Here is an 11,969-nt window from a genome sequence, read left to right as displayed (position 1 = left end):
CGCTTAACAAGCCCTCTGCCACTGTTTCTCAACGGTACACTCCATACACACAGATCTCCTCGTTGAACCTTGCATGATAATTCTTCTTCTGACCTTGTTTCCTCACTGGGTGGGCCCTTAATGTCTCTTATGTGTGTGTACATGTTTAAGTGTGAGGGAATGTGTGTGTGTGTGTGTGTGTGTGTGTGTGTGTAAAAAGGGAGGGATTCCCAGTGACAGCGAGAGCAACGAGTCCACTAATGAAGAAGAACAACGTGGTTGTCAGGGCCTTTCCAGGAACAGGTCAGTAAGGAGGTCCAACACAGGCCTAGTGGGCCAGGGCCTAAAGGTCAGGGGTCAAAGTCAAGTAAAGGACTCGGCCTTAACAGATTTGAAAAATGAAAGTGGAGTGCACAAAGGAGTCCAGTGCTTGAGCCCTGGGTTCATCAGACGCCATGCTTTTAAAATCACATCGGTGCTTCCCTCAAATGACACTGTTACAGAATGTTATCCCAATGGCTTGGTTAAAACAGAAGGAATGGAGTGAAACACCTTAAACAGCTCACAGTCGATTTATGGTAGATTGCAACTGACCAACTGAAGAGATTCAACATTTAACACAAACACCAAACAGATTTTGGTTCTGAATAAAGTGACGGCAAAATAGACTTCATCTGTGATCAAAGGTTTATTACCTCAGATACTGCATGCAATTCACACTTAATTTTGCAGTACAGTGAGCGTGTGACCGTTAACTCCCATTCAAATTAAAATTAAATGTCAAAATCTTTAACGGAATAACAAAATAAAAAATATCTACATTTGAAAAATATCTAAAAAGGGAGGCGCACGGTACAGTATACCATGTCATGGCTAAGTCCTTCCAACATCTGGCCGGGTTCGAATCCGACCCGATGCTCTTTGCTGCATATCAGCCCCCCCCCCCCCCTCTCTCTTTCCCTCCTGTCTCTCCACTCACTCACTGTCAATATCAAAATAAAGCACAAAAAGGTTGACAAAAATAATAATCTTAAAAGAAAGAAAAATAATACAAACAGATTAAGGCTTTCTGTGCAATCAGTCAATTAAAACAGTACTTGAACATACTGTTAACATACTTGATATAGATTTACACAGAAGCTAAAATACAATTATACATACTGTCATGGTGATTCACAGTAGACATTATTCTCAACTCCTGTAAACAAGTCACTATTTATCACAAAGGTCTGTGCAGTGGCTAGTGTCATCATCATTGTCAAATGTTTGGCAACTTTACAAACACTGGAATGATATTCCAGAAAATTGCGTACAGTCTAACAGTTGGCTAATTTTACAGTAAACAGGTTCCTTATATCTACCTTCACATTTTAAAATAGGCCTTATGACCTAAAAACCAATAGAGAACATTCAGCTACCGGACAGGAGGGAAGAAACCCTTTAAAACAAAAGCAAATTAAGAGCAATTAAAAACAGTATGGTGAGACTTTGCTGTGTACATCACAGCATCCCTCGCTCCTCCATGAAAAAGATTTGAATTCTCCAAATACTTTCCATTACAAAAAAACAAACAGATCAGAAACATTTTTAAAATAATAAATAAATCTATACAATTGCACTAAAATATATTTTCCCCTGTGTCTCTGTCTGTGATTATGTGTAAGGAATGATTTGGAGGGGTTCAGTTGGGATTGTGAATGTAGGCGTGTCTGGGCGGTTGGTTCTGGTCTATCAGCCCAGCAGAGCAGAGGTCTCGTTGTGGGTTCCATATTCTTGCGGCTTGCGTTTGCGGTATATCAAGAACTGGAAGGAGATCTGAAACAGGGAGTAATGTAAATGTTTTAGAAAACCTAGGAAAACAATCAGTTTATCACATAAACCTGCAGGAAGATGCCAGCAAGCTACACAGATTTCAAATAAAGAAGTTAATAATAATTTTAAAGAACACAAAGTTGGTTTGAATGGGGATGTGCTGCCATGCTGGATTTCTACCACTAAGAACCTACGTATTGTATTCTACCACTAAGAAACTACATACTGTACCAATAAGAAACTACATACTGTACCAATAAGAAACTACATATACTGTACCAATAAGAAACTACATACTGTACCAATAAGAAACTACATACTGTACCAATAAGAAACTACATACTGTACCAATAAGAAACTACATACTGTAGCAATAAGAAACTACATACTGTAGCAAGGAGAATTTTCCACTGAAAACATTCCATGTTGAACAACTACCCCCTGGATACGAGCCGTTTCTAAATCTTTTCACAGATAAAAAGGAATGTAATTCCAGAAACACTAAAAGGCAAAAAGAGTAAAGACCTGCGAAATACTGTCACTATGAGCTTGCAGATTGGCCACTTTAGATATTTTTGCACAACACAGTTGGGATTAAGTAGTTAATCAGACTAATCGATTTAGTATATTAAAAATATTTTTTTAGGGTTAATATAAAAATGCGCTTCTCGTTTGTATGATTAATCCTCTCATTCCCCCCCTCTGATACCCAGGTGGAGGCACGCATTGCTGCTTGTCTGGCTGACATCTCGGAGTGGATGTCGACAAACCACCTGAAGCTCAACCTGGACAAGACCGAGCTGATGTTCCTCCCGGGGAAGGGCTGTCCGCACCGAGACATGGCCATCACCATTGATAATGCTGTGGTGACCTCAACTCGGACTGCAAAGAATCTGGGTGTGACCCTGGACGATCAACTGACGTTCTCGGCAAACATCGCATCAGTGACGAGGTCCTGCAGATTCCTGCTCTACAACATCAGGAGGATTCGCCCCTTCCTCACGGAGAAGGCAGCCCAGGTGCTCATCCAGGCTCTCGTCATCTCCCGCCTGGACTACTGCAACTCCCTCCTTGCTGGTGCTCCGGCATCTGCCATCAAACCTCTGGAGCTTGTTCAGAAAGCTGCGGCTCGTCTGGTGTTCAACCGCCCCAAGTTCTCCCACACAACCATCCTTCTCCGCTCTCTACACTGGCTCCCCGTAGCGGCTCGCATCCAGTTCAAAACCCTGGTGCTAGCCTATAGGGCAGTGAAAGGAACAGCTCCTTCCTACCTCCGGGCTATGGTCGATGCCTACACCCCTGCCCGACCACTTCGGTCTGCCACCTCGGGGCGACTGATTGCCTCGTCACTCAAGGGTCCTTCTGGCCGATCCACACGGTCACGACTCTTTTCTGTTCTGGCCCCACAGTGGTGGAATGAACTTCCCACTGATGTTAGGACAGCAGAGTCACTGCCCATATTTCGCCGCAGGCTGAAAACTCACCTCTTCAGGAAACACTACCCTTCCTCCCTGCCTGACCTACTTGTTGTTAACTAGTTGTACGAACGCTTGTTTTCTATTGCTGTATTGTTTATTGGATTATTGGATTGTTTATTGGATCTTGTTTAGTCGATATACTTATTTGTTTTAGCTCATGCTCATTTGATTTAGCTATTTTGTCTCATCTGTTTAAGGAAATAGGTAGCTGATATATTGCACTTTTACCTTAGCGCTAGGTATACTCTTGGTTGCTTGTTTATGCAGAAAATGCACTAAAGACTTCTGGTGATTAGTAGTTTTCGTTCCCTACCTATGTTGAATACACTTATTGTAAGTCGCTTTGGATAAAAGCGTCTGCTAAATGACTGTAATGTAATGTAATCAAAAAAAGTAATCAATCGAATAATCGCTTAGAAGATAGTCTTTAGTTGCAGCCCTAGACAAGACCTAAGCCCATCTGCCTGTGAGAGAGCAGCGCATGAAGCGTAACCAATAGGTGGCGCTGGGGAGAACCCAGCAGCCATTGTCAAAACATACCATGACATCCAGAGTGAGAGTGCCCAGACTGCCTATGAGCCATGGCAGGTGGTGAATGATGTAGCTTGGTTCACCCAGGCCGTCATCGGGTTCCTTCAGCAGCACACTCAGGCCATACGTCGTGTTACCCAGGATGACCAGGGCGAACAGGAAGTAAGACACACCTTCTGTTGACCTCCTCTTGTACTGCAGGCAGAGCGCCAAGGACACTTTTGTTAGGTGACAGAAGTCGTCCATGTTATTCAGCATTATGTAAATGCCAGGGTGCTATGTGCAGATTTGTTTTTTAAATCAAATTAACCCTGGCGTCCCCATTTTGGGCACATTTTGAAAAGATGTAAAGAAAAATCAACTTTTTATTATATACATTATTTATAAAATAGCGAATATAGCAGCTCTACAAGCTCACTAGGCATAACAACAAGTTGTGTGAGCTTGTAGATCTGCGATTTGAGCTATTTTTTATACAACCAGGAAATTCAGCATGAGTTTCATTAATGTGAAAATAATTTCTGGAGAAACGTTCTTTTTTGAAAAGATTCCCTGTGATTTATTGGGGACATGTTTCCCCTTGTAGATTTCTGACTTAGGTTCTTGTGTATACTAATCCCATTCTGTGTCTCTCCTGTGTCAATACTTACATTAGTGTACATCTGGGGCAGTCTGGAACAGAGGTAGAGCACCGAAGACACAGAGCCAATAGAGAAGCCTATGATCTGCCTGGTGGTGAAAGCCTGGAGAGAGGGTGAAAGATGCTCGAGTTGAACACACAAATAATGCTAAAAGTTCATTTGAATCGATTTTTGTCACTGATTCACTAAGAGACACTCACTTTCACTTGAAAACTGAACGTGCCGCTGTCAGAGACTGATAGCAAGGCACGACCTTTGAACGTAGAGGATGTTTCATCCTGTAGGTGTAGTGGTCCGGGGAAGACTGCAAGGTTAGCGCTGAAGCCCAGGACGCATACCAAAGCCACCACATTCAGAATCCTACCTGGAGAGCGGAGCAGAAGTTGGGGTCATTTAGATATAGACATACTATGCTTGACCACAAATGCTAATTATATTATTTAGCCAGATGCTAGTTTTGATGTCTATCTGGTATCGTAGTTACTTTGTAGCGCTCATATTTATCTGGTAGCGTAGTTACTCTGTAGCACTCATGTTTATCTGGTATCGTAGTTACTTTGTAGCATTTACTTGACCATTTCCCCCAAGGGTGTCAAAACTTTTTCAGGTTCCATTTTAGGTCACAGGCCTCGAGGCCTATGCTAATTATGGTTTTGGGAGCCCCAACCTTTCAAATAATAAATCATTCGAAATTGAACATAAGCAGACAGAAATGTAGAATAATGTCCCTGCTATAACTACAAAATTAATCATTCTCAATACATCATAATGTATCCTCAATTAATCATAATGCTGATTAATTATCACAGTGCAATGCATTGAACTGAACAGCTAATTTTCCATAAACATCTGGCAGGCCGGATTGGACCCCCTTATGGCCTGTGGACTGCAGGTTTGACATCCCCGATTTACCCTGTCATTTGTTGACTAGGCTCTCTGGATAAGAGCGTCTGGTAAATGCCTAAATTGTAAATTGGGTTTGCTGTCAATACTGGGAGACATGGCCGAGCAAATTCCTCCAGGAAGGAAAGATCATCAATAAGCAAACAAAGAGCACAATAACAATAACAACACCACGTTGTTAGAGGGTTCAGGGATTAACTCTTCAGTCTTAACTATTATAGTATTGATCTAGGGGAGCTCAGCACAGACACATTGCAGAAAGAAAGAGATCTTGCATGAATCGCGTTGCTCTGAAGGTTGCTGTACTATGACACAATCATGTAGCCGGTTGGATATAAAATTGTAAAAATCATAAAGAATGTACTGGTTTGTGGATTTTATATGATCATGAGTCTTAACTGCCAGCAGTGTCCAAGGAACAGAATTAACATCTGAATTAAAGGAGAGGTGGACATGGGTTATCAATGTTCATTTTAACCACCGTCGTCAACCTAGCGTCCCTATTGGGCATGTCCATAGGCGAACATTTTCAAAAAGAGAAAAATATTTCTCTTTCTTTTTTTTTCTCCCCCAGAGCTGACGTGGAGCATAAATGATTTCAATTTGCACACATGTTAATCAGCTGCTGGCCACATGTGGGTGTTAGTCATAGCGACCTTTAGGAACACTTCCAAGTAAAAGAAAATGTTCACAAGAACAATCTAACTATACGAGATTCACACCCTCTTAATAATAAGTTAACTTTCATTTCCTCATTGTAGAGACAAGATGCCATTGCGGTGTATAGTAAATCTATGCATGCCAAAATTACACACACACACGAAAAAGGAATTCAGCTAATCTCTTACACAAACATTCTTGTGAAGTACTTTTGAGATGAAGCATTTATAAAGATCACTACTGCCATTTGCCACCAAGGCTGTGCAAGGCAGTGGCACGTTTACAATAGGCTTGTCTCTAATTTGACATAGCCTAGTGATCTTCAAAAATACTTCACATATTAGAAGTACAAAACGATTTCACAAGAACAATGTCATTGTAACTAAGATTCACTGAGTGAAAACATATTTGTTTACATGCATAGTTTATCCAATACTATGTCACTTTCAGGAGTTGGCATTTCCTGGGTTTACACAGACAAGACACCAGTGAAGCCTGGATGTTGGATGATGTGACTGGCCTTCGAGATACGGCTTAATGCACTACAAAAGTGTAAAGAGGCTTGTTTTGTTTGTTAACTACATTCTTTGAAATAAATACAGATATTAGTTCAGATAAGGTGCAGAATATCTGAAGCTTGACTAAACTAGACTTGACTTTAGTATCACTGCTCACGTATAATCACTGGTATAATTACCATGCTGCTGTTGTGGTACTGATTATCATCTGTATTCTTTCACCCATGATACTACCAATCATTGTACTACTACTTATACGGTACTACTTATGTACTTACTTTTAGCTTATTGTACCTTTCCTCTCTACCCTGCCCGCGATTCAACCATGTTGCTATGATACCTGAATTTCCCTCCGGGGACAAATAAAAGGTTTATCTTGACTTAAAAGGTATTCAAAACAGCCCTACAGATGAATTCTTCAATGCATGTGATTCATGCAACAGAGGCTACTGACAGTGGCTTTGACAGACAGATATTGTGCCCATTTGAGTGCTCAAGGAGGAAAACTAATTGGAGAGTGAAAAACAACTCACTGTCGTGGTCCATGTTCCTTGTTTTGTAGTAACTGTACATTCCTAGCATCAACAGGTCAGCCAGAACATAATAAACTGCTGTGTACGTCTGAAGGAGAGAGAAAGAGAGACATGTCAGTCAGCTAAGCAGAAAAAGGTGACAAAAAGGACAACACTGTTTGGATATTTTAATGACAGTAAATCCTGAATACAGAATTAAACACTTTTGCATAGTGGGCACTTGAGAACTGGGCACTTCGAAGTGGGCTCTGTTCAAATCTGTACGTATCTCTTTGTCTTAAGGAGTATGATATGCACTTTCATAATCATACTTTTTGTTCTCTCAGTATATTCTCTATACTTGTTAGGTGTTTCCACAAAAGCGGGTGGAAGCGGCGCACCCACAGCTGTATGTGCCCACACCAGCACATGCTTAGGCATGCACGTGCGAGACTGCGGTCAACTTACTTCGAACAATAACACATAGCTGACACAAACGCACATGCACGGACGTGCATGTGCGTAATCTCACGTCACGATCAACTGATTTATTGAATGACTGATTTATTTATGAATGAACTGAATTTCTTCAAGGTAAATTGATCATTATTTTGTACACTATAAAGTATTCACATTATGCAAGTAAAGAGAATACAATGTGATATATATTGTGGGTTAATAATGAATCTACACATTTAAGAGGTTATTTCAATCGGTGGCTGTGTGCGTGCATGCATGCATGACGTAGCGCCACCACCGCCCCAAAAAAATCACCACTACACCACTGGGTGTACCTACACCTTTTCACTTATTGTATTAGTTATTACTACCTGTAGTGCCGTACCTTTTTATAGCTTTTATACTCAGCTGTGTACTATAGGTTGGACTTTACACATGAAACATTCCGCTGCACATATAAGCATGAGACAAAGTCTTTGAATCTTGTATTGTTTTAAAGCACCTTTTACAGCAATTTGCCTAAATGTTTGGTTGGTCACTCAAGAGGTGAGTGTTGGGGCATTTGGATAACTGGATTGTATTCTGGGATGAGTGAATGACTCAGTTTAGCAGTAGCTGGTGGGGTAATAATTATGTACTCTCCTTACATAATAGGGAGGGCAACTGTTACTATGTATGGCTGTACAATGTATGAACTAAATATATAACACCAAGCTTAAATTATTGTCCTGTCTGTCTATTGACTCTATTTTCTGTCCCATAGTATTGTGTATTCTTGACACAGCAGCTTGTGGTCTAGTGGAAGGGAAATTCATCTGCAGTAAATACAAATATTGAACAATGAATAATAACAATCATACACCTCATTGTTCATGATTAGATATGGGTTTTAAAATGTAAAACAACCCAAAGATCCCAGGACCAGTTTTCAATGTGTGTCCTGCTCCCCTCCCCAGATTAACACCCTATGGCTGGTTCAATCATTTTAGATATTTAGGTACTACTCACTTGCAGTGGAAGTTGATCCGCTAAGAAGGACCCGACGAGATTACAGCTGTCACCCCCCAGCCACAGCAGAAGGAACCAAATGGACAGAGCACTGTCCATGTTCCCAGTTTTGCATGAACTGTAGTACTGTCTGCAATCAAAGGCCCAACAAAATTAATGACGCCAGGTATAAATACTTGAATCTGAGATACCAAAAAAAACACTTACGGCATTGTGGACATTATGAAGCAGAGAATGGAGAAAAGACCTAGGTAGACACTGGCCATATCTCTGCCATCTTCCGCACATTCTCCAAGCCCATCCCAAACCCATTTTGTCCCATTAGGACACAGGGTAGACATGTTTCCTTCGCTGCTTGGGCTTCCTCCTAAAGTCCCCCTCGTGAGGACTCCATCTGTCCACGTATTCATCTAGAGAAAAAAAAAACGTAGTAAAGTTATATTGTAATAAATAACATTACAACACTATAACAAGGAGGCAGCCTTGTATACAGTGGACCACATCTGGGGCATTGCTGTCTCAACAGTTAAACTGAATCATACAGTCAGCAGTGAAAACATAATACTTGATATCAAACAAAAACGGCATTTGCCCATAAATAACCATGCTTGTGTTGCTCATAGTGTTACTTGCACTTATGTACATAGATATGTGTACCTGATGAATATGTACATTACCTCAGTTCACATTGTATTAGCCTATCCTCGCCTCAACTTTTAACCTCATTTTCAATCTTCTCATTTATTTATCTTTTCTCATTATAATACAGTATTATCTTTATCTTGTTGTTTATTAGCACATTCTATCAGGACATACCACACTGTTTTATCTGAATGAGTGAGTGACAAATAAACCCCTCTTGATTCACTGTCTTAAAGGGAGGGTCAAAGGTACTTCATAAGGAAACATCTCAGATTTCAACCTACATCCCATTGTCCTGGTGTGAGGACATCAATAATATAGAGCGGCGTTTCGGTTTCCGTTTTAATAAATGTACATATCGGTTGATCATGCTCTACCACTGAAGCAGAAGTCAGCAAAACAATAGATGGGGGGTTTCTAGCCATGGTTCACATGACGCTTGTATACAGTCATGTTTCAGGGCTAGGGGGTTTCTATCCAGGGGCTGCGGCATAAACTTTGTTCTGTAACCTATTGTCCAACGACATGGCCCAACTGAAGTATGTACTCAACGGGTTGGGAAAATGATATTCCGCTGTGATACAACTTCAAACCCAACTACAAATTGGTTTTCTTTTTACCGCCTGTGCAGAATTCCACAAAGAGCTTCCGTGTTTTATCACCTTTTCCCACCCCGTTTTACCTACAGACATCCGTAGGACTGAGCCAATACCTTCAGTTTTGCAATATGTCGCTAAATACGTCAATAATACAACTTCTCGCCAGCGACCCCCCCAGTCCAGGACGGCAACGACATGTGACCGCCGACTAAAGTCAACACATTGACACAACAAACCCAGACAGCCGGGGGATAACGTTAGCTAGCCTGTAGCCACAGATAACAATACAGCTGGTCTGTTCATCCTGTGGCGTTACATGATGTAACTTATATCAACAGCACATGAGATCGAATCAAAATAGGATAAATAATAATAGTCATATAATAATCATCGATCTTACCTGCATTGCTGTAGATTATTGCACTAGTCCCACAAGAGCCTTTCAGTTACAGACGAGACGTCTGACTGCAGTGAGGAAATGAAAAAACAGTGTTACTGTAAACAACTTGGTTTCCATCGAGCTGATTGGTGCTCGTGCCATGTGACGTCACAGGAAGAGGGCCAATCATCTGTGACTGACTGGAGCAAAACAACAAAAATGTGGTAATAATAATGTAATTATAAAATAAAAATGATATTATGTAAAAAAAAGTATATGACGTTTATACACGTTTACTTTTTTGTCAAAAAAAAAAAACCGAAGCATTAACGTTATTCTTTGAACAGTTGGATGAACTTGAAAGGATATTTCACTTTAAAATAAAATAAACATTACAAATATATATGAACAATAAATGGAAAAGTAATTTAAAATATATATATATCACGGCCCCCCTCACGCATTTAAGGACATTCTAATGCCCATATTATGGGCTGAAGTGGTTAGTGTGTTTTGTAATAATAATACAAATCTACAAAGTAACTAGTATTACTAAAGTTTTCATATAATTGTAGTGGAGTAAAAGTAAAAGCACTGAAATTGTAAATACTCCAGTAAAGTAAAAAATACCTCAAAATTGTACTTGAGTAAAGGTACAGTACTTGAGTAAATGTACTTAGTTACTTTACACCACTGAATGAGTTAATCGCAGACTGGCTGCCTCCATGACATTGACGTTGTGCTTTTTGCGTGTAGGACAAAAGAGTCTATTTGTTTACACATTTGTCGAGTTTATTTATGCCCAGTGGTGTAAAGTAACTAAGTACATGTACTCTGTACTTAAGTACTTTTCCCTACACTCTGAGTTACAACACTGAGGATTGTATTGTGAACATTTCACACATTGAGCTCACATATCAACAAGGCTTGTTAAGCTTATTATTCTCTCATTAGTCTGAGCCTCACATTAAAGGGCCTCTTGTTCTACGAACTCTGCATTCTCACAAGACGATGTGGAAAAAAACGCTGCTCATCATCTCACTCATGATGATGTAACACTAGTCCAGTGGTGTAAAGTAACTAAGTACATTAACTCAAGTACTAGTACTTAAGTACAATGTTGAGGTATTTCTTTTACTTTACTGGAGTATTTCCAATTTCCAATACTTTTACTAACTACTCCACTACATCTCAGAGGCAAATATTGTACTTTTACTCCACTACAATTACATTAGTTAGTTACTTTGTTGATTTAGATTATTGTTACATAACATATATTACCCACTTCAGCCCTATGTATATTTCGGCCATTCGAAAATAGCCGATCTACAAGCTCATGCAAGGCATTGTGATCTGCTTTTAAAACAAAGATTTGTAAACATTTTACACATTTTAAACATTCTGTATCTTTCTACTTTTGGTACTTTAGGTATATTTTGACATCAATACTTTTGTAGTTTTACTCAAGTAATTTTTGAATTCCGGACTTTTACTTGTAGAGTATTTCTACATTGCAGTATTGATACTTTTACTTAAGTAAAAAAAACACTGAACTCTAAACCATCAACTTTTATCAACAGTTAATCCTAATGTATGTATAGGCTAAAACGGTGTTGCATGCCCAAAATACCTGATCTACATTTCTTTGACTATATTTTTGCTTTAGAAAAACAAGATAAAACACCGCATGATAGTGTCAAAGCGTTGCTATGACTACTACAATTATTTGGAAAATGTAATTACTTTGTAGATTTTGATTATTATTACAAAACATATAGTAACCACTTCAGCCCTATTACATTTCGGCCATTTGAAAATAACCAATCTAACAAGCTCACAATGTGAGCT

At 39.8% G+C, this 11,969-nt stretch overlaps 1 protein-coding gene across 3 annotated transcripts; it reads right to left on the bottom strand.

The window, feature by feature from the left end:
- Window positions 1–648: 648 nt before the first annotated feature.
- Window positions 649–10,221, bottom strand: slc66a1 (solute carrier family 66 member 1). Of its 3 annotated transcripts, none has more exons than XR_013934153.1 (8): window positions 10,143–10,221; window positions 8,709–8,911; window positions 8,502–8,631; window positions 7,056–7,143; window positions 4,642–4,805; window positions 4,451–4,543; window positions 3,810–4,018; window positions 649–1,794 (listed from the first exon to the last, which is right to left on the bottom strand). XR_013934153.1 is itself a non-coding variant. In XM_080444255.1 (8 exons), the coding sequence occupies exons 1-8, from the start codon at window positions 10,146–10,148 to the stop codon at window positions 1,711–1,713; spliced, it is 954 nt and encodes a 317-aa protein (XP_080300381.1). In that variant the 5' UTR covers window positions 10,149–10,221; the 3' UTR covers window positions 649–1,710. The 3 variants fall into 3 exon arrangements, 2 of the variants coding, with proteins under 2 accessions (XP_080300381.1, XP_080300382.1); XM_080444255.1 differs by having other exon boundaries at window positions 3,810–3,995; XM_080444256.1 differs by lacking the exon at window positions 10,143–10,221 and having other exon boundaries at window positions 3,810–3,995; window positions 8,502–8,627; window positions 8,709–8,843.
- Window positions 10,222–11,969: the final 1,748 nt, after the last annotated feature.

The sequence above is a fragment of the Gymnoscopelus braueri genome, assembly GCF_963280865.1.
Source record: "Gymnoscopelus braueri genome assembly, chromosome: 12".
NCBI lineage: Eukaryota > Metazoa > Chordata > Actinopteri > Myctophiformes > Myctophidae > Gymnoscopelus > Gymnoscopelus braueri.
The sequence above is the reverse complement of the archived record's forward strand: the minus strand, read 5'-3'. Positions and strand labels throughout refer to the sequence as shown.